The sequence below is a fragment of the Agrilus planipennis genome, unplaced genomic scaffold (genome assembly GCF_000699045.2).
Source record: "Agrilus planipennis isolate EAB-ADULT unplaced genomic scaffold, Apla_2.0 scaffold221, whole genome shotgun sequence".
Classification (NCBI taxonomy): Eukaryota; Metazoa; Arthropoda; class Insecta; order Coleoptera; family Buprestidae; genus Agrilus; species Agrilus planipennis.
In genome coordinates, this window is record NW_020439479.1 from 423,416 (window position 1) to 440,859 (window position 17,444).

The window sequence follows — 17,444 nt, forward strand, 5'->3', positions numbered from 1 at the left end:
GAGATGTCATTGACCTGCTTTTTCAAACAATAAAACCTCAATTCAAGTTATTGCGTCAGTTTGGGAGTAGGTAGAAAGTGGCTGTTTGTAGATTAAGAAACTCCGAAAACAGAGATAAACAAACAAATGCGTACTAATTGCCAAGGTATTGTAGGTATTACCCATGTTCAAAAACCATTTCATGTTTACAGTACAGAATTTATGACGGTTTTATTGCTACATACATACATAATGTCTGTCTTTTCCTGTTTTCATGACAGGTTTTTTTTAATCAAAATCTCTTGCCATTGTCGCCGGACTTAGTCCCCGTCGTCCCGTCTGTAACTGAAGTGGTGGGGGTAGTTATTTATGGGACTACCGCTAGTGGGAGAAGGCGTGCCACTTGGCATAAAAAGCAATCTCTCTCTGGACGAGTCCATGTTGTCTTAAAAAGGGGAGACCGACTATAAATCGAAGTTGAGTGTTGATTACAATAACACCAAAAAGGTTGACCCATTTATTAATTAATGCGGAGTTTAATCAAACAAATACATAACAGATATATCCATATCAGTAAATACTAAATATATTAATAATATATACGTGTTGAATTTGATAATTCAAGGGTAATATTTATAAGCAATTGATCGAGTCAAAAAGCAGTTGTAACTTGCTGATAGTCATAACTCAGTGGCGTCTCGTTGATTTCATTCGGAAACATGACATTTAAAAAATCGCATGATGCTTTCAAAAATTGACATAATAGCTACCTATGAAATATAAACGTAATACACTAATTGTAATAAACATTTAAAACCAAAAATTCTACAAAACGTTTCGATCCCTAAGACGCGTTTCGACACCCAAGATGTCATCCTCAGTTGGAAAATGGGTTTTAACTGTTTATTTAGTTAATGTTTCACTCGATTATATTTTGTTGATTACCTAACTGGAATACTCTGCATAATTAAAAATTTAATAGAATTCGTTGCAAGAAATTCTTAAAAATTTAGTAATTTTTATCTTATATTTTTTTCAAATAGCGAATAGAATATTAATTTTTATTTTATGTAACTGTCTTTACTATTATTGTCAATTACTAAAGTATAGGTTTTTGGGGAGAGTGGTTTTAATCGTAATGCAGTAATAACGTTAATGGTTTACTACCCTCTGCAACACCTTTTTCATAAATGATTCAAATAAAATAAATTATATGTGTTATGTATTCCACGTTTACATATAGTATGTTATGTTGGGGATTCAAGTTGACGAGCAATCAATGAAGGCGAGGTCGAAGTTGTCCTAGGGATAAGGGATTTGTAGGGATGCGGAGATTCAGGGTGCACAGCGGGAACATTGCCCAACCCCTCAATTCCGTGAGTTAATGCAGGAGAACTAGAAGCCGTACTGTGGAGCACATTTTCGGTCTCCTAATAAGTCTTGTTAGCCTTTCTAAAAATCGATATCGAAGTTTGAGATAGCAGACGTAATCTTTCTATTTAAACCGGAGTTTGAACATTTTTTCAACTTATAAGGGAGGTCATCCCATAGAGTACAACAGATTTCAGTGAAAATTTATAAATAATTATTTTAGTTTTTAAAAGCCTGTGATCAAGTGAGGTTCATTTGAAATTTTTTAAATTTTACCTTTGTTCGTTCTTGTCATGCAAATGTGAATGTACTGTACATTTCAATCTATTAACATTTTTTTTTGTAAAAGTGCTGATACTTGTATTTTTTTAAACTTTTTATCAAGAAAATGTTCGTAACGTTTCGAAACTCATTTCATTATTTTGCTTGTTTTATACCTTTGTAACTGATGTCTATGAAAGAAATGCCGTTTTTACGATTGAATACAAGACTTTTCAAATTTTTATTAGGACAAAAATTTTGGTACTATTGCTTCGAAAACAGTAGTGTCGTAGTTCATGATCATTGCATGGTTCAATCAAACATTGCTACAAATCACAAATACACAGGTTGCTACATTTTTACATTTAACAACACTGGAGCAGGGGGGTTGGCAGTTGCCACTTGGACCAGTGGGAATGATTTAACCTCTATCACTTGGAGGTTCGAAATGCACCATTTTCAAGAAAATCTACTTCGGTTTTCTTAGTACAAAATTTCGAATTTGGGAGTTAAAAATTTAATAAGAAAGTTTTGGTTAGAAATTTCCGTAATCTACATGGGCGTATCAAAAATTTTTTCCTAGGGGGGGGGGGCAAGTTTTTATAGGTTTGATGTGTTTGGTTTCTATTTTTAAACTTTTTGCCGATATTCTGACTCATATGTTAATACATGTGTTACATTTTGAAAATCGAAGTAGATTTTAAAATATCGCTTTTCCGACTCCTAAGTGGTAGAGGTTAAATTATTCTAATTTAGTGATAGTTTTTTCTCTCAAGAGAAATACGAGCAATTTCCTGTCATTCTCTATAAAAAGATGGATTTTTCTATCACGTCGTATTTTTCAAAAGAAGATACGACATGATTGTTTGTAATGATGCAATAGAATAAAATATTGACTATGTTTAAGTACTCACTTGAAACCTGCTTGTAATGGAACAATGTTTGAGTTGAATCTTATTGGAAAATTACCTGAAATCTTTTCAGATCTCTAATCAAAGCTGAAAATCTAGAAATAGGTGGTAGAAAAACCAATTTGTTTGCGATTTCATAAAATGAAATTGAAACAATAAAAAGTTGATAGAATTTTACTGGACCGTCAATTAAAACTAAATAAATATTAACTCTTTATTTATACACACATGTATGAATTATTTATACTGACATCAATAAAGTATCATATTCAAAGTGATTGCGAGATGAGGTTCTGGATGAAAATGTGGCGCAAGCCCCCCGAATATAAAAATGTTATAGTTCGGGGGGCTCATCAAGTTTTCCGGAGCTCCTTCGTACTGTTCTTTGGCCTGTCTTTCCATGTCTTGATAGAAACTGTCGGTGCTCTTAATGAGATTGAGAGATGACCTCTGATATTGTTCGAGCGCTAGTTTTTCCAGTTCTTCCGAAACACTTTTCCTGACGGGCAAAACTTCTTCCTGCTTCAGGTTCAAATTTGAAGCGGCTATTGCCAACGTCGAAGCGCTTTTCTGAAGTTCGTCTTCGATCTTGTCCACCTTTAGGCTTCTTTCCAAAACGGAACTTGACACGGCCGTTTTTATGAACGGATTTTTCTCGGACTCGGTGGTTGGTCCGACGTTGCCGGAATTACTCCCGTATCTTTTGCATTCCCACACGTTCCGCTTCTCCTTGTCGTTATTATCCGAAGTGGGAGGATACGCCCAGGACAACGACGAACTCCTGGGAGACTCCGAGACGTTGCCGGGGAAATACTTTTTTTGTTTGAGTTTGATTCGATTGTTCTGGAACGTTGATGCGTTCTCGTAATACTGCATGGGGGGAGAGGACGGTTTATGGATCGAATGTCCCCTACAAATACTGCACATCTGGGTGCTCCAATGTGGCGTCGTGGTCGTTGTTTGAGGGGAATTGAGGAGAACGTGATGATACGGTTGCGACAACGACGATCGCATGAACTGTTGATTCTGGTTCCATCGCGTGTTCGATCTTATTGCCGACGGGTTCATGAATATGTAGGGTTGATTTTGGTACTGGGGCACGTTGCAAATGTGAGACAATCGTTGGGTGATCCATGTGGATTGCGGCTGCTGGGAAACGCAATAGTTTTGACGGAGGAATTGAGGAAACGCGTTCCGGGCAAGGGCGGTGGTGTTTTGATTTGCAGCGTTCCCGTACAAGTTTGTGTCGGCCAAGGAATAACCGAAAAGGGTGTTACTTGGCACCTGGTTGAATAAATTCGAAGAGCAGTTGAATTGACTATTATTATTAGTATTATTATTATTATTGACGTTGGCATACGAACAGTCGCTGTAACCAGCAGCTGCTCCCATCGGTCGATTGTTCGGATTCACTGTAGACGACAAGCTGTCGTTTCCGAAAAAGTTACACGAAGAAGAGTAATTCGATTGATTAACTGATTTACTCGCAGACGAGAAGGGAACGTTGTACTGATTTTCGTTGATGAAGTTATCTTTGAGATCACTAAACGAATAATTCCAATCGGAATTGTTGTTGTTGTTGTTGTTGTTGTTGGTTTTAAACGAAGCCGCGTCTGCCTTCTGCCTCTCCTTCAGTGAAACCTTCGTAAAATTCGATCGACTCGAACTGATGCTGCTGTTGCAGTTATCGTCGATACTTCGATTTGCCGATTCGTTGGTAATGTTGGGTTTTCCGTGATCGTAAGTTTGAATTTCTTCTTGGGCCAACCAGTAGTTCGGAGGAGCGGGTTGTGAAATTGGACTCGTCTTCCTGTTTATCGTGAACGTCGATTTTGAATCGCGATCAACTATCGGAACGTCAATGGGGAAAATACTCCGGCCCGTGTTCTCTGAATAGGCCACTGATGGCTCTTTGTGTTTAGCGATGTTGTGGGGGGCGAGAGGTATTATTTCGACCCTGTTTGGGGCGTGACTGTCGCAATAGAGACCTTGAACAACGGCAGAATACAGACGACGTGCAGGCAGATTAATGGGTTTCGCTGGGCTGGCCATTTCTTCCATGTTAACGTTGAGCATAGGCACCAGATTGTCATCTAGAGATCCTTTCTCTTCCATCATAAGCTGTAACGGCTTGATTGCATCCGCTAACATCTACAGAATTATTATTTTTTTTTCGAAATGATTAACAAGACTATTTTGCAAACTCGATTAAACGCTATTACAAATGTAAATGTTTTACGGTTTTTAATCGTGGAAGTGTGTCATCATATTAGAAAAATGTGTAATTCCTGTTTTCTATGAAGTCCCTGCAAAATAAAATATTACGGTGAAATAATCATCAACAAAAAAATTTCGATACTAACAAAATAAATAATAAAAAATTTGAGCGATTTTGACATCAAAATTTAAACTAAAAAGACTTACACCTCTTCGATTTCAGCACGCTTAACAAGAATATTGTATGTTGTTTTTGGGGGGCAGAATTCTTTTTTACTAATGCGAAACCACATACCAGCGTTTTGCGCTCAGTTATGAGCCATCATCGTTGTTGCAAACGAGTTTAAATAATTGCACAAAGATGTAATAATGTAACTCACTGACTTAAATTTCTTAATTAAATAATGTATACAACCAAGGTGACGGTTATTCGACAATAGATAAACTAATACTTCAAAAGTTTAAATAAAAAATTTATATNAAGAATACAAGGTCATTAATAAATGCGCTAGGTACATTCTTTGGTAACATGGGTAACTTAAATTTAAATTTAAAAAAAGAAAGCCATGTGGCATCATCGATGGTAGACGAAGTTTCTTACTCTTTTCGACAAATACGTATCTCTCTGCAGTCTGCAAGCATTGAGTGTAGAGGGAGAGTTTAACGTTTAAAATATGGTGCCATTTGACATTAGATAATATCCAACTTTTCTTTTATATAAGTAACTACTAAAAATTCTTTTTTTTAACTTTCACATAAGCTATTATTCAAAAAATGACGTTGATCTTAGTTTCACCATTTTGTTTTGAAAATTTAACGTAATTATTGCCATGATAGTTTAAGTGTTAATTACATATATAAATATACATAAGTTTATAGTTAAATTAATTATGCCTTTAAAAATTTAATTTACATGTGAGTAAAATTAACAAAAGTTGTCACTTCAGCCCATCGTTTTGTTCAAAAGAATTTACCTATCAACACCCTCAATTTAATTATCTTTAAAAAATGAAATATTTTAATATCTTGTTTATTGAAGATGTAGAAATGTTACTTTAGAAATTTGTACATTAGCGTAGCTACGAAAGGTTTTTTAAAGTTATTTAATGGTCTTGGCAATATTATCTTTAGGCAACCAAACAAACAGCAAAACATTCGTCTCTTAAGTTGCATATATGCACTGCTTCATTTTGATCCAAACTACTTTTTTCGGTCTTAACTTTAGACTGTGGTGAATTGTCGAATACTATAAAATTTCCGAGGGGTGATTTGAAAATATTCAGTTGTTTTTCTGATGACGATTCAACGTTAACATTTTTCGAATTGTTGTCATCTTCATCCCAGATTTTTTTTACTTTCTCTGAAGTATTGAAAAACAATTAAGATTTCATTACCTTATTTTATACGTACTTCGGAATAGAAAAGTTTATAGATGAGGTGATATTAGAAAGAGTAGGTGAACAAAGGGCGTTATGGATATTAATAATAGACGAGATATGTTGATAGGACACCTTCTCAGGCATGAAGCTACTTAGAGACATACTAGGAATTAAAGGGGCAAAGGTAGACTTAGCTATTACTATAGGGTTGTTCGGAAAGTCATTTCGTTTTTTTTTTGTGGAAATGAAAGACAGTTTTCGTATAATAAACAAATACTTTATTAAATTATATATTGACCGTTCTGGTCCAACACCTTTTGCCATCTTTCTGGTAGTAGCATAATTCCACGCTCATAAAATTTTTGGTCTTTGCTGGCAAAAAACTGATCGAGGAGGTTTTTGACCTCCTCATTTGAGGTGAAGGTTTTACCGTCTAAAAAATTTTGGAGTGACCGGAACAAATAATAATCCGATGGTGCCAGGTCTGGAGAATATGGTGGGTGTAGCATTGTATCCCATTCAAGCTGTAAAAGCTTTTGGCGAGTGACCAAACTTGTGTGAGGTCTCGCGTTGTCTTGGTGAAACACTACACCTTTCCTGTTGATTAGTTCTGACCTTTTCTGTTGAAGTGCATCATTCAGTTTGTCCAGCTGATGACAGTAGACTTCCGAATTAATCGTTGTGTTATCCGGTAAAAGCTCAAAAAAAACGATTCCTTTAAAATCCCACCAAACAGACAGCATCACCTTTTTTTGGTGAATATCGGCTTTGGAAATGGTTTGAGCCGGTTCATCTTTTTTGCTCCATGACCTCTTGCGTTTGACGTTGTTGTATACAACCCATTTTTCGTCCCCAGTGATGATGCGCTTCAAAAACGGATCATTTTCGTGACGTTTGAGAAGCGAATCGCAGACGTCAATGCGGCGACACAGATTTCTCTCTGTGAGAACATGGGGAACCCATACATCGAGCTTCGAGGATAATCCCAGGCCTTTCAAGTGGTCATAAACTGTTGAATTTGATAAATTTAACCTCAATCCGATCTCACGTGTTGTTATTCGCCGGTTCACATCAACTAATGCCTTTATCGCGTCTTTATCAGCTTCAACCGGCCTTCCCGAACGTGGTGCATCTTCGACATCAAAATTGCCGGATCGAAATTTAGCGAACCAGTTCTGGCACTGGCGTACTGTCAACACACCTTCTCCATACACATCAGTCAATTTCTTTCTGGCTTGAACAGCATTTTTACCCTTTCTGTAGTAAAACAGTAAGATATGTCGAAAATGCTGCTTATCGCTCTCCATATTTAAAAGGGCACCAACCAAAAACTACTGCGTAGAATTAATTGGAATTTTTCACACACAAGCCTTGCTATATGAGCTCTCAAAGCATATAAAAATTATACGGCTTAAATGTGAAGTTGGGTGCAAAAGAATACAATTAAATCCTCTGTCGGGAAAAAACGAAATGACTTTCCGAACAACCTTATATTACTATTCGTAAATAGTTAGGAATGTAAGGGAACGTAGCCATAGTACGTGGGGGAAGGAGGCCTTCGAAAGTATCACGCTTGGTTTACAGGGAGAGGGGTCTTAGTTTTTCGTCACGTAATCAATATCCTCTAGCTTTTTCGAGTTATATTCAAAACTTTCTGTTTGAAAAAAATGATTTAAAATCATATTTATGAATTACTACGTGAAAACTAGAAGGGGTGGGGGATCTTGACATATACTACGGGTGGTCAACGAGGGGAAGAGGGGGAAAAAAAGTGGGTCACGTAGTATGGGTACGATCCCTAGGCTGCTATAGTTTTCGAGAAAAGCGTAAATTGGCTAAAGATAGGAAAAAAGGAGGTGTGGATACCCTAATGAAGTCGGTATATCATTGTTTTTATTCGCGTGTTTGACCTTTTATAATTATAAAAATTTCAAGGTATTAATTCATTATAGGTATTAAAATGTTATAGGTACCTAGACTTATTTGCATTTTGAGAATCATCTCATCAAATGTGTCGACCTTGAAGAGTGCCGGTTTGTACTTGGTCAGATCATCTTCACTTAGAGGTTTGGCCGACGTATACCTAAACTCCCCGGGAGCTTTTTCGATATTTTCGTGCATTATCGCGTTAATTTTGTGAAAATCGTCAATCTGTTCTAAATTTTTCGACGGTTCGTCCAAATGGTTCAGTTCGAATGTGGACGAATCGATGGTTCCGAGGTTTTGTGAGTGTGCGAACCAGACAAAAAGCTGCTCGGTTTCCGGTAGCATCCACGGTTCCACGCAGCTTCCCCTTTTATAAATACACGGATAGTAGAAGTTTATGTCGCTAACGCTCGAAGCGTACGATATTTCCCGGGAATCGTTGTATTCGAAGTTGCACAGTTGCGCCAAACGACTCTGGGGGATACATTCCTGGACGGTCCTCGGGTACGGTTTTTGGCTCATCAAATTCTCTTGAACTTTCTGCTCCCGAGCATACAATTCCTTCAAATTGAAAGACGTTCAACGTAAAAAATGTGCATGTGATTGCCGTAAGAATACAAGGTCATTAATAAATGCGCTAGGTACATTCTTTGGTAACATGGGTAACTTAAATTTAAATTTAAAAAAAGAAAGCCATGTGGCATCATCGATGGTAGACGAAGTTTCTTACTCTTTTCGACAAATACGTATCTCTCTGCAGTCTGCAAGCATTGAGTGTAGAGGGAGAGTTTAACGTTTAAAATATGGTGCCATTTGACATTAGATAATATCCAACTTTTCTTTTATATAAGTAACTACTAAAAATTCTTTTTTTTAACTTTCACATAAGCTATTATTCAAAAAATGACGTTGATCTTAGTTTCACCATTTTGTTTTGAAAATTTAACGTAATTATTGCCATGATAGTTTAAGTGTTAATTACATATATAAATATACATAAGTTTATAGTTAAATTAATTATGCCTTTAAAAATTTAATTTACATGTGAGTAAAATTAACAAAAGTTGTCACTTCAGCCCATCGTTTTGTTCAAAAGAATTTACCTATCAACACCCTCAATTTAATTATCTTTAAAAAATGAAATATTTTAATATCTTGTTTATTGAAGATGTAGAAATGTTACTTTAGAAATTTGTACATTAGCGTAGCTACGAAAGGTTTTTTAAAGTTATTTAATGGTCTTGGCAATATTATCTTTAGGCAACCAAACAAACAGCAAAACATTCGTCTCTTAAGTTGCATATATGCACTGTACGAATATAAATTTTTAAATATATGTAAATTATAGTGGCAAATTCAAAATTTATAAGTATTAGAACAGGTTTTGGACATGATTGTGTACCTGATTTGCTTTCTGATATGATTGAGCATAACAAGACCAAGTTGTGTTTGCAAAAAATTCCACATTTTCGTACGCACTTTTTAACCTCTGCTTTATATTACTCATGATAAGCTTTACTCATCATTGCCTAAAAAACATTTTGATGTGACATTTTTATTTTCTGTAAAATGTTGTTTTCTCCAAAACACACTTGATAAATTCTTATTATATTTTTAATAACATTGATTGTAAACATTTATGAATCATAAGAAGCCAGTAATATTCTATTATTCTTATACGACTAATAGCCAAATAAAATTGTAAAATAAATAGATAAACATTTTAAATTTTCAAAAATATTGATGTCACGGAAAATATCATTTAATCACGATATAAAAAGCAGGATTGTGGTTATGCAAACACTACCTATCATGTGTCAATATTTCAAAATGTCGGAAAAACGTCACATTTAAAATATTTTATCAAGATGCAGTATAGAATTGATAAGTAATTGCTATTATTTTATTTAATTACAAAATCTAATATTTTTAATACTGTGTTGCTCAAGTAAATCATTTTCATAGTTTTGTAATGTGATAATATTGTAGAAAAAGTACTTTTGGAATTGTGATTTTTTAAGTGAAAGATGTTTTCAAACATAAAAGAAAAAATTCTAGATTTTAGCAAATCTGTTTATTTTCTAAGTACAGATAGTGATACTTCTGAACCTAACAATTCAGATATTAATCTTCATGCCGGTTCTGAAATATTAACTTACTTTCGTAAGCACTGGTTTGACTTACGTCAAATAAGCGAAGAAAATGCAAAAAGTGCCGAAAAGGTCGCGGTAGTTATTGATAAAATGCAAACTAAGGTTTCCTTATATCATAAAAATTTAACTTTTATAATCGACCTCTTGGTATTAAGACCCAATTTAAACGATTCCGTGGAACATTGTGTTTCCCAAATAAGTGATTTACAAAATTCCTTTGAAAGTGTTGAGAAAGCATTAATTGGATTAGAAGATTTGATTGAAAAAAACGAACTACAAAAGAAGAAATTAGAGCATGAAAGGCAGTTGATGTTATATAAAGAACGAAAACTAGGTAAAGTCATTTCATCCTATAAGACTTGTTTTTATAGCCTTTATTTATTTACTCACTTTTTTAGAAAATCTTGAAATCAAAAGGAATGATTTTGCCAACAAACATGCCAAAAAATTTATGACATCACAGCTTCAGCAAAAGAAAATGTTGGAAGAAAAGCAAAAAGTTTACCAAGAAGCGTTCATGAAAGATTTACAAATTGCCCGAACACAGGGCAATGCTCAAAGTAAGTAATCTTTTATTACAAGACCAGGAACTTTATGAATCATTATTCTTTTGTGTATTTATTTTTGTTTTGTGATTTCATTAGTGTAATTTTTAGATCCGTCATCAAAACCATCCCAACCATCTGCCTTACTAGAAGAAATCCAGTTGGATCTTAACCAAGAAGAACTTGATGCCTTTTTAGAAGATTCTGGCAGTTCAAATTTTCCCAAAGATCAATGATTCTGATTTAGTAAAAATAAAACAGCCATGAAGAAATCTTTAGGATAGTAAAATGGTTTATTTTCTTAAAATCAAAAAAGGTAAAAATTATTTTTTATAAATTAGATAAGAATAGTATATGTACAACTTAACATGTGAGATCGAACTTAATGCCTGCATGCACGGTACACAACGTAAAAGTAACACAATGAAATTTACAAATTAACTAAATATTTAACTAGTCTATTTTTTTATTCATTAATTGAACGGTGAAACATGTTTTATACTTAAAATAAAAATAAATTAGTATAAATAAAAAAAATGGCATTCTTATAATAATTTTCCTTGACAAAACATCTGCAACAATCACACTATAGCTTTGATTTTTGTTTTCTGCACATATTGACTATTTCCATCTTGCAATTTTTTTGCAAGTATGATGATAAAACCTATATTGCAACTGCTGTCATGTTTTTGGATTAAATCCAACAATACAGTGACAGCTTTAGAAAAAACGGTTCACTATTGTATTTTTTAAAAATACTTCATCACATATTACCTAAGAGACCTAATTTTAAGTGTAAAAATAACATAGATTAATAATTTGTTTTCGTTCAATTTTTTCTGCGTTATTTGGGATTCTTTCGTCCATTTTCTATAACTGAAGTCCTCACCAAAAAGCAAACAATACTTACAAAATATTTTTTGTAACATTTTCAAGTACATTTTAACATATTTTTTTCCTTTTGACGATGTACACTCAAAAAAGTATAAACATACATTTACCACTACTGTGCTAATGAGAACACACATTATGGGTGTACAACTTATTTTTTAAATCCGTCAATAATTACTTAGTATTACATTACGGTTGCCAGTACCTGTTTGAAAGAATGAGGTAAGTGGCCGAGAGTTTCTGTCACGCATGTTCTGACGTTTCATACGGTCGTCCGTCCCCATACATTGTAACTGACGCTATATAATTATTGGGCATGACCTGTGAGAGCATTGTTTAAATGAGATCGATTGTTAAACCGCAACATACTCATTATGAAGAAAGAAGTACAACGGAAATTATATAAACTTACCTCAAAAATAATGTCCTGATATCCATAACAGAAGGTGCTCCCGAAAGGGTTTGTTGTATTAGTGGAGCTGGCCCTGTTTAGTACCACTGGTCGTTCACTAGGAGTCAGCTGCTTACAAAGTTCTTCCCAGCGTGAGTAGGCAGTAATCTCGAGTCCATCGATTGGTAAACGAAATTCACATCGATGATACATGTTAAAGTTATAATGTCCAGGATAATTGGTATGCAAGACTATCTTTTTAACTACATGTGCCCTGGCGTCAAAGAGGACATCCTGTTGAAAGAGTAAAAAGAAACACAAATAAAAGTAAAGAAAACGATTAAAAAGATTTATGCATTTGTGGATACTTACAATGCCAAGAGTGAAATAATTGAAGAAATAGTCACTTCTTCTCTGCGCCACACGACGATGAGCATTGGAGCTGTGAATTCGCATCTTATCCTCGCTCTTATAAAAAATTTTGGAAGGGGCACCCAGATTAGAAGCGACATCCTGCGCTGAATGACCTAACAATACTTCTCTCTCAAAGACCAACTTTGTTGACTCGACCCTGCGAGCGTTTCCACCTGTACCAAAATGTGATTTTACCCATACTTATAATTTGGATTAATCACAAAAAAATATTACCTGCGGTAACATTGAGTTTAATTCCTTTTGTGTAATTGTCTTCTCGAATAACTTCAAGTTTCTTCAAATACAACTGACCATAATAACAAGATAAGGGAAGTTCCGGAGCAGTCGCCTGTTCTACATTAGGGCCACAATAAATTGACATGCGCGAAACTAACGGAGAACTGCCGGGAGGAAAATGCAATGACCCTAAGGTGGAAAACAAATTATGTGAAAACAACTAAATACACATATTAAAATTACCTACAGCCAAGATTATAATTTACCTATATTGTGGGCGTTGCCTGTTTTAAACTTGGACTCTACTGGAAAGTAAAAGGAAACCCCCCTAAAATTTAACGCAAACAGTTGCTTCTCGGCATCATAAACGCCAGGATGGGTGGCTCCAAATGAATGCTCTATTTGCTCAATAGATGGCAGTACTTCGGGGGAGTTGAAATAAGACCCGCTGAAACGAAATTTTGGTACTTAATAACTTAGAAAGTCGATAAATTTTTATTTAACATACCAATACTTCAACTTTACTGACTTCATATTGCAAATTTCTATTACTTTTAACCTTTGAGCTACTGGATCAAAAAATAACCGTATACCATCCTGGGGTAAATTTATTACAAGATCTACGTCGAGAGGATTCTGAAAGATTACAGTAGATTATTATTTACAAAGACTTCAGAATGTCCATGCTTCATTCTTACACTGTCATTGTAAAGAACTTGAACACCTTTGATAATGCCTACTTGGGATTGAATAATTGCAACTGACTGTGAAAAATGCATTCCTAAAAAGAACTTACTTATAATAGGTATAAACGAGTGAAATTACATTTTGTTAAAAAATCAAAATTTTATAATTGAAAAAGGACATCTTTGTTTTTTTGGTAAAACACTTGTTGACAAAACATTTAGATCGCACCTCGTATAAGAGGATAATTAACATAAAAATAATTAAGAAACAAGTAAAAAACAAAAGATAATTAAGCAAATCAATAACAATATCATATCACAAATCAACAATTGTACAATTAAAATTGTATTTAGTTAACAATATGAACTGTAGTTTACTTCCAATGCAAATAAAAACGACTTTATCATAACGCAACGTTTTGTTGTTATCGTATGCGTTATTGGAAGCGTTTTTATATTAAACAACACCCAAACAAAAAATAAAACGCATTAGATACAAATTATTAAACCTACTTACCCAACACAAATTCCCAGTGTTCGCAGCCTAAGGAACGTTCAGGGGCTATTTCCAAATCAAGCATTTTGATTCTATCGTCGAAATGGTCCTTTATGCAATAAAAACTATTAAAATCACTTTTTGCTTGAAGGTAATCACTTCAGTTAATACGTATTCTTTGTTTGTGAACAATCAGACGGTCGCCATCTTTTTTCACAACTGTCAACGAAGAACAGCTGATTGTCGATCATCTGGTTTCGCGCACAGTACAAAACTTACACCAAACACGCTCTTATGTTCAAGTCGAATAATGTCCAAATTAGCGTACACTATTAACAGTTGTGCAAAAACGAACACGAAACACGATCGTTTTTTTTATTATTTACTAATAAACGTTATCGTAAGCAGGTATTTTTTGATAACGTTCCACAAAAGGTTCGGAAACTAGGATGCCAATTCTGATACATGTATAAATATTTCTATTATTGACATGACAATTGTAAATATACAGAGCGCCCCAAAAAACTGTTAGAACGTTTGAGATTACCCAACAATACACTCAAGTCTGTTTTTACACGAACTTTCTTAAACACGAATTAAAAAATTAATTTCATTCTTCTTTTGTAGTAATTTAAATCTATCGATAATTTTTTACTTAGTATTACACTTCTTATATTTTCAAAAGCACACAATAACAATTCGTCGGTCGCAAGTATTTTCTAATTGATTCCTATTTTCTTCTTTCTTTTATTGGTGAAAATTCCCCGAATTATAACTTTAATGCAATTGAAATGTTTTTGTCCAAAATTTATATTTGATATGATATTTAAAATTAGAAACCTTTTTTGCCAGAAGTGGATAAAAGTCAATTTAAATGGAAATAAGCCCAAACTCATTTTTCTGCTTATCTAAATGCAATATATTAATTCTACAGAAAAGTTTTTATCATATAAAAGCAGAATTGAGTGCACATTTTTACAATCCAGTGTATCAGAGCGCCTGTTATTAATAAAATAATATAACTTTCTATAAAATTATAAATTACTGAATGATTTGATTCATCAAAATAAAGTGAATTGGCTTTATAATGAAAATTTTGAAGAAACACCAAGTCTTTTTATATTACCAATTACATAACTGCTGGTGAGGGTGGAGGTACCATACAGTTTCCATCTGGATACATCTTTTTAAAATTCTCGATAAGGGCTGGATCCACCAATCGTATTCCATCCACTTGATTCCCCAAAGTTATCCAATTTGGTTGAATGTTATGCGTTCTCCCGAATAATTCAATCTTTCTAGTACCTGGTGAAAGTCTTTCAATCATTCCGTAAATTTCGTCGGGTTTGTGGCTCGTCGCCCGCACTTCTGCCACAATTACGTCAGAATCGAGACCGCGATTTAAATTTTGCGGATTTCCTTTCATACCCACGAGACAATGTTCTTTTCCATGATTGAGCCAGTGACCGGTTCGACCTGTGCGTATTATACGTTGCAACTGGTTAGTTTTCACCCAAATTATCTCATCAACTCGTTCATATCCCCATAATTTAAGACACTCACGACCAAGCTCCATGGCGCGTCCGGTTACCCAAAGAAAAATTAGACCTTCGTCTTGCAACTGAGGTATACCTAGTTGTCGCATTTCATCATCAGACATTGTGCCGTATGGCAACTCCATGTGAATGTCCCAGGGTGGATCTGCCATTATTACTGCAAATTTACCTGAAACCAAAATGAAGGGGGATGAGCTTAGTAATTCAATTTCTGCAGGATATTTCACACGAATTCTTGGCAGTCGCTTTTAGAGTATACAACAAACTTAAAAGTATTAGTAATAAAGATTTTTTCACTTTTGTAACCACAAAGAAAAATATTACTTCTTTATTAATGATACTAGGGACAATAAATTAATTTAAAAAGTATTTTTACCTAAGACTGTCATGTCTAAATATCTTAAGTCACACTGTACCCATTGTGGGGGATAAAGTGTTGTACTTTTAGTACTAATAACAGATTTGCAGGGAGTTATAGAGGGCATTTCTTTAGTTTGGTCAATTCTATCCACTTCATAGTGTACATATTTACAGGTATCCATGTGAAAACAAGTGTTTAAGAATGAACAATCTCCTAGAGATTCATCTGTATGTTTTTGGATAATCTTTTTAAAATGTAATTTCTTACACTGTTTAATACCATTGTTCCTTTGGCATTCTGCCTTTGTACCATGTGGACAAAATTCCATAACTTGTGCCCCACCCTGAGATCTAAATCGTTCTGCTAACGATCGTTCTTTAGCAGTGGGTTTACTAAGTAAATCCAATATTTCTTCACCAACTTTTTTACTTTCTTTTTCTTTAGTTGAAGGCATAGCTAATAATGACTGCAAGTAATAAAACACTGGTATAATTTGTGCACATTTTAAGATATTGATAAACTTACAAATATATCTGTAGTTTTAGAGTCTTTCTTTTCTTTTTTCTTTTTTTCTTCATCTTCTTCAATTTCATTAATGTTTTCTTCTTCCCTTTTTCTTTTTAAGGGTTCATCCTTCTCAGTAGTTGCCTTTGTTTCAAGTGGTACTTCATTTATTAAAACTGTTACTTTGCTGTGTTCTATAAATGTCACATCCACCACTGTATTACCTTCTTTAATAGTATCCTTAATAGTAATAAGTTTTTGTGTTGCAAACTTTTGTAACAAATTGCACACTGACCCATGATGCACACTATTACTTAAAATAGGTTTTAAACACGACACTAAATCTTTCGATGAAATTGGAATTTGTAGAGTAACTTCACCAAGGATTTTCAAAAGCTCCTTCTCTATTTCTGGATCAACTTTTACTAAGTCACTTTCATCTTCACTTCTAGCTTTGAATTTTACATCATCCTTTAAAACTGTACTAGGACTAGGAACATTACTGCTTACATTATCGAAGGAGTTTACTGGTGATGAAACAGTAGATCCTAAACTTGAACACAGGATGTCTTGACGTTCCTTTTTTCTTTTTTCTAGTCTTTCTCGTAAACTGTTTCTTTTACTTTTAATTGCCTGAATTTCTTCCCAAGCGTCCGACATTATTTTTCCTTAAAAAAATGGTTTAAAATAATGTATTTAAACAAAATATACGAAACTTTAAGGTTATGACTAACAAATGTCACGCTTTCGTCAGTTTTACGAATCATAGATAATAGATACACAAAGGGTAATAGTAATAATGGTACGAATAGCCAACATTAATTTGAAAAAGTCAAAACTTTAAACTTTGATCATTTATGCCAATCGTTGTGCTTTTTGACTAATTATTATTGAACTAGACTACAGATACTGGAACGCGTACGCTATGTTAAATTTGTGAGCGCAAGTGTGCGAATAGCTCCGCTGCTGCGGAGTGGGATACCATCTCTCTTTCACACACAGGCGCTTATGAGTCAATATCGGAAGTCAGGTGAAAATGAGGCAGGTGTGCGATACCCGTGTATGATTTTACATTGCCGTGCGGTATCTTTATCGCAGAAATTATTAACAAATTATTGGCGTATTTTAAAATTTGTTAAAAAGCAATAAATTCATTAGAAATAATT

General features: G+C 34.3%; 4 protein-coding genes across 5 annotated transcripts; 1 reads left to right on the forward strand and 3 right to left on the reverse strand.

Moving 5' to 3' along the window:
- Positions 1–2,722: 2,722 nt before the first annotated feature.
- Positions 2,723–9,609, reverse strand: LOC108738743. Its single transcript, XM_025979146.1, has 4 exons — positions 9,447–9,609; positions 8,092–8,605; positions 5,885–6,099; positions 2,723–4,673 (listed from the first exon to the last, which is right to left on the reverse strand). Exons 1-4 carry the CDS (start codon positions 9,549–9,551, stop codon positions 2,775–2,777), a joined length of 2,733 nt encoding a protein of 910 aa, XP_025834931.1. The 5' UTR covers positions 9,552–9,609; the 3' UTR covers positions 2,723–2,774.
- A 271-nt stretch (positions 9,610–9,880) lies between these two features.
- LOC108738767 lies at positions 9,881–11,019 on the forward strand. The gene is made up of 3 exons (XM_018472338.2): positions 9,881–10,531; positions 10,596–10,757; positions 10,854–11,019. Exons 1-3 carry the CDS (start codon positions 10,072–10,074, stop codon positions 10,976–10,978), a joined length of 747 nt encoding a protein of 248 aa, XP_018327840.1. The 5' UTR covers positions 9,881–10,071; the 3' UTR covers positions 10,979–11,019.
- LOC108738766 (UPF0183 protein CG7083) lies at positions 11,011–14,310 on the reverse strand. The gene is made up of 8 exons (XM_018472337.2): positions 13,879–14,310; positions 13,374–13,456; positions 13,184–13,311; positions 12,942–13,123; positions 12,673–12,864; positions 12,397–12,611; positions 12,046–12,318; positions 11,011–11,954 (listed from the first exon to the last, which is right to left on the reverse strand). Exons 1-8 carry the CDS (start codon positions 13,940–13,942, stop codon positions 11,877–11,879), a joined length of 1,215 nt encoding a protein of 404 aa, XP_018327839.1. The 5' UTR covers positions 13,943–14,310; the 3' UTR covers positions 11,011–11,876.
- LOC108738764 (N6-adenosine-methyltransferase MT-A70-like protein) lies at positions 14,227–17,441 on the reverse strand. 2 transcript variants are annotated; one of them, XM_018472335.2, is made up of 4 exons: positions 16,300–17,441; positions 15,790–16,240; positions 14,984–15,582; positions 14,227–14,315 (listed from the first exon to the last, which is right to left on the reverse strand). In XM_018472335.2, exons 1-3 carry the CDS (start codon positions 16,936–16,938, stop codon positions 14,987–14,989), a joined length of 1,686 nt encoding a protein of 561 aa, XP_018327837.1. In that variant the 5' UTR covers positions 16,939–17,441; the 3' UTR covers positions 14,227–14,315; positions 14,984–14,986. The 2 variants fall into 2 exon arrangements, with proteins under 2 accessions (XP_018327837.1, XP_018327838.1); XM_018472336.2 differs by lacking the exon at positions 14,227–14,315 and having other exon boundaries at positions 14,457–15,582; positions 16,042–16,240.
- Positions 17,442–17,444: the final 3 nt, after the last annotated feature.